The 4,297-nt window shown below is 47.4% G+C and overlaps 1 protein-coding gene across 1 annotated transcript; it reads left to right on the forward strand.

Annotated features, from left to right (window-relative positions):
* The first annotated feature begins 251 nt into the window (after positions 1-251).
* Positions 252-4,067, forward strand: LOC147082079 (NACHT, LRR and PYD domains-containing protein 3-like). The gene is made up of 5 exons (XM_085980461.1): positions 252-416; positions 558-728; positions 870-1,040; positions 1,182-1,349; positions 1,522-4,067. The coding sequence occupies exons 1-5, from the start codon at positions 253-255 to the stop codon at positions 1,607-1,609; spliced, it is 762 nt and encodes a 253-aa protein (XP_085836587.1). The 5' UTR covers position 252; the 3' UTR covers positions 1,610-4,067.
* The last annotated feature ends 230 nt before the right edge of the window (positions 4,068-4,297 follow it).

Raw genomic sequence — 4,297 nt, forward strand, 5'->3', positions numbered from 1 at the left:
TCTCTGTTTGTTTTTAGGCTGAATGGCTTTCAATTGGGAGATTCAGGAGTGAAACTAGTGTCTGTGGCTCTGAGGAACCCGGACTGTAAAATACAGAGACTGATGTAAGTACCAGACTGTGTGAGATTGTGTTTATAATAACTGGATGTCTGACACTGAACATTATTATTAGTATCAGTAATAGTGTTATTAATAAACTCTGGGGATTTACTCTGATTCCTGTTATTTCTCTCTCTGATCCCCAGTCTGCGTATGGTCGGTCTCACAGATTCTTGTGCCGAGGATCTCGCCTCCGCTCTCAGTACAAACCGCTCACTGACGGATCTGGACCTGAGTTATAATGAACTGGGAGATTCAGGAGTGAAACTAGTGTCTGTGGCTCTGAGGAACCCGGACTGTAAAATACAGAGACTGATGTAAGTACCAGACTGTGTGAGATTGTGTTTATAATAACTGGATGTCTGACACTGAACATTATTATTAGTATCAGTAATAGTGTTATTAATAAACTCTGGGGAGTTACTCTGATTCCTGTTATTTCTCTCTCTGATCCCCAGGCTGGGTCGTGTCGGTCTCACAGATTCTTGTGCCGAGGATCTCGCCTCCGCTCTCAGTACAAACCGCTCACTGACAGATCTGGACCTGAGTGATAATAAACTGGGAGATTCAGGAGTGAAACTACTGTCTGTGGCTCTGAGGAACCCGGACTGTAAAATACAGAGACTGGAGTAAGTACCAGACTGTGTGAGATTGTGTTTATAATAACTGGATGTCTGACACTGAACATTATTATTAGTATCAGTAATAGTGTTATTAATAAACTCTGGGGATTTACTCTGATTCCTGTTATTTCTCTCTCTGATCCCCAGTCTATGGAGAGTCGGTCTCACAGATTCTTGTGCCGAGGATCTCGCCTCCGCTCTCAGTACAAACCGCTCACTGACGGATCTGAACCTGAGTTGTAATAAACTGGGAGATTCAGGAGTGAAACTACTGTCTGCGGCTCTGAGGAACCCGGACTGTAAAATACAGAAACTGATGTAAGTACCAGACTGTGTGAGATTGTGTTTATAATAACTGGATGTCTGACACTGAACATTATTATTAGTATCAGTAATAGTGTTATTAATAAACTCTGGGGATTGACTCTGATTCCGGTTATTTCTCTCTCTGATCCCCAGGCTGGATGAAGTCGGTCTCACAGATTCTTGTGCCGAGGATCTCGCCTCCGCTCTCAGTACAAACCACTCACTGAGGGATCTGGACCTGGGATCTAACTGCTTCACAGACCGATCTGTCCCCGCTCTCCGCCGCCTCATACTGACCTGCAGGAGTCTGGAGCGGATCGAGTGAGTGTTTGTGTTAATGTTTAATGTAATAAATAAAATATCAATGGGATTCAGTCACTTTTCTGGGTAATATTTGTCTGTAATTATTATTGAAATATTACCCCCAGTCTCGCGGTTATTTACACTGTTGTTCAATCTGTTTATTTCCTGTTTAATCTTTAATCTGTTTCAGGCTGTGGGGGAATCAGTTCAGTTCATCCGGAAAAAAACAGCTGGAGTTACTGCAGGGAACAAGACGCGGACTGAGTGTGGAAGTGTGAACAGTCCAAGTGATGACCTCACTGCTCCCATTGTGTGAACAGTCCAAGTGATGACCTCACTGCTCCCATTGTGTGACCATTCCAAGTGATGACCTCACTGCTCCCATTGTGTGACCATTCCAAGTGATGACATCACTGCTCCCATTGTGTGACCATTCCAAGTGATGACCTCACTGCTCCCATTGTGTGACCATTCCAAGTGATGACCTCGCTGCTCCCATTGTGTGACCATTCCAAGTGATGACCTCACTGCTCCCATTGTGTGACCATTCCAAGTGATGACCTCACTGCTCCCATTGTGTGACCATTCCAAGTGATGACCTCGCTGCTCCCATTGTGTGACCATTCCAAGTGATGACCTCACTGCTCCCGTTGTGTGACCATTCCAAGTGATGACACCACTGCTCCCATTGTGTGACCATTCCAAGTGATGACCTCACTGCTCCCATTGTGTGACCATTCCAAGTGATGACCTCACTGCTCCCATTGTGTGACCATTCCAAGTGATGACCTCGCTGCTCCCATTGTGTGACCATTCCAAGTGATGTCACTGCTCCCATTGTGTGACCATTCCAAGTGATGACCTCACTGCTCCCATTGTGTGACCATTCCAAGTGATGACCTCACTGCTCCCATTGTGTGACCATTCCAAGTGATGACCTCGCTGCTCCCATTGTGTGACCATTCCAAGTGATGACCTCGCTGCTCCCATTGTGTGACCATTCCAAGTGATGACCTCGCTGCTCCCATTGTGTGACCATTCCAAGTGATGACCTCACTGCTCCCATTGTGTGACCATTCCAAGTGATGACCTCACTGCTCCCATTGTGTGACCAGTCCAAGTGATGACCTCACTGCTCCCATTGTGTGACCATTCCAAGTGATGATGTCACTGCTCCCATTGTGTGACCATTCCAAGTGATGACCTCACTGCTCCCATTGTGTGACCATTCCAAGTGATGACCCCACTGCTCCCATTGTGTGACCATTCCAAGTGATGACCTCACTGCTCCCATTGTGTGAACATTGCAAGTGATGACCTCACTGCTCTCATTGTGTGACCATTCCAAGTGATGACCTCACTGCTCCCATTGTCTGAACATTCCAAGTGATGACCTCACTGCTCCCATTGTGTGAACAGTCCAAGTGATGACCTCACTGCTCCCATTGTGTGAACAGTCCAAGTGATGACCTCACTGCTCCCATTGTGTGACCATTCCAAGTGATGACCTCACTGCTCCCATTGTGTGAACATTCCAAGTGATGACCTCACTGCTCCCATTGTGTGACCATTCCAAGTGATGACCTCACTGCTCCCATTGTGTGACCATTCCAAGTGATGACCTCACTGCTCCCATTGTGTGACCATTCCAAGTGATGACCTCACTGCTCCCATTGTGTGACCATTCCAAGTGATGACCTCACTGCTCCCATTGTGTGACCATTCCAAGTGATGACCTCACTGCTCCCATTGTGTGACCATTCCAAGTGATGACCTCACTGCTCCCATTGTGTGACCATTCCAAGTGTTGACCTCACTGCTCCCATTGTGTGACCAGTCCAAGTGATGACCTCACTGCTCCCATTGTGTGACCATTCCAAGTGATGACCTCACTGCTCCCATTGTGTGACCATGCCAAGTGATGACCTCACTGCTCCCATTGTGTGACCATTCCAAGTGATGACCTCACTGCTCCCATTGTGTGACCATTCCAAGTGATGACCTCACTGCTCTCATTGTGTGAACAGTCCAAGTGATGACCTCACTGCTCCCATTGTGTGAACAGTCCAAGTGATGACCTCACTGCTCCCATTGTGTGACCATGTCAAGTGATGACCTCACTGCTCCCATTGTGTGACCATTCCAACTGATGACGTCACTGCTCCCATTGTGTGACCATTCCAAGTGATGACCTCACTGCTCCCATTGTGTGACCATGCCAAGTGATGACCTCACTGCTCCCATTGTGTGACCATTCCAAGTGATGACCTCACTGCTCCCATTGTGTGAACAGTCCAAATGATGACCTCACTGCTCCCATTGTGTGAACAGTCCAAGTGATGACCTCACTGCTCCCATTGTGTGAACAGTCCAAGTGATGACCTCACTGCTCCCATTGTGTGACCAGTCCAAGTGATGACCTCACTGCTCCCATTGTGTGACCATTCCAAGTGATTGTGGTAAACCACTTTTATCGTTCACTATCGTTACACTATAGTTATCACTGTTATATCGTTACTCTATGGTTATCACTGGTCACACTGTTGTATCACTATACGAGGTTGCCTCTTGTCACGCTGATATACCTGGGCTGACCACTGCTGACTCCGCCCATGACTCCACCTACCTGCCCAGGTATAAAGGTAGTCGACTGGCTGGCATTCCTCCTTGTATCCGATCACCCACGAGGGTGGGCTCTGTTATTTAGCCAATAAAAACCTATAGTTACTTTCCTAACTCGTCGCTTTTCATTGGCTGAATTGATACTTATATCAATTTTATTGGCTAAATTTTAAAATGTCGTTCCCTGAGCAGCAAAGCGAGCAGTCAAACGACCAGCCAGACGCCCAGCTACAACAGCCACAGCAGCCGTCAGACGCCGAGCTACAACAGCCACAGCAGCCGGCCTGGCTGCGAGCCCTCAGACCACCGTACCTGGATCTAAACCCACAGGCTGCAAACTCAGC

This window comes from Somniosus microcephalus, unplaced genomic scaffold (genome assembly GCF_052327205.1).
Source record: "Somniosus microcephalus isolate GS21.2 unplaced genomic scaffold, FLI_Smic_1.0 scaffold185, whole genome shotgun sequence".
Taxonomy (NCBI): Eukaryota; Metazoa; Chordata; class Chondrichthyes; order Squaliformes; family Somniosidae; genus Somniosus; species Somniosus microcephalus.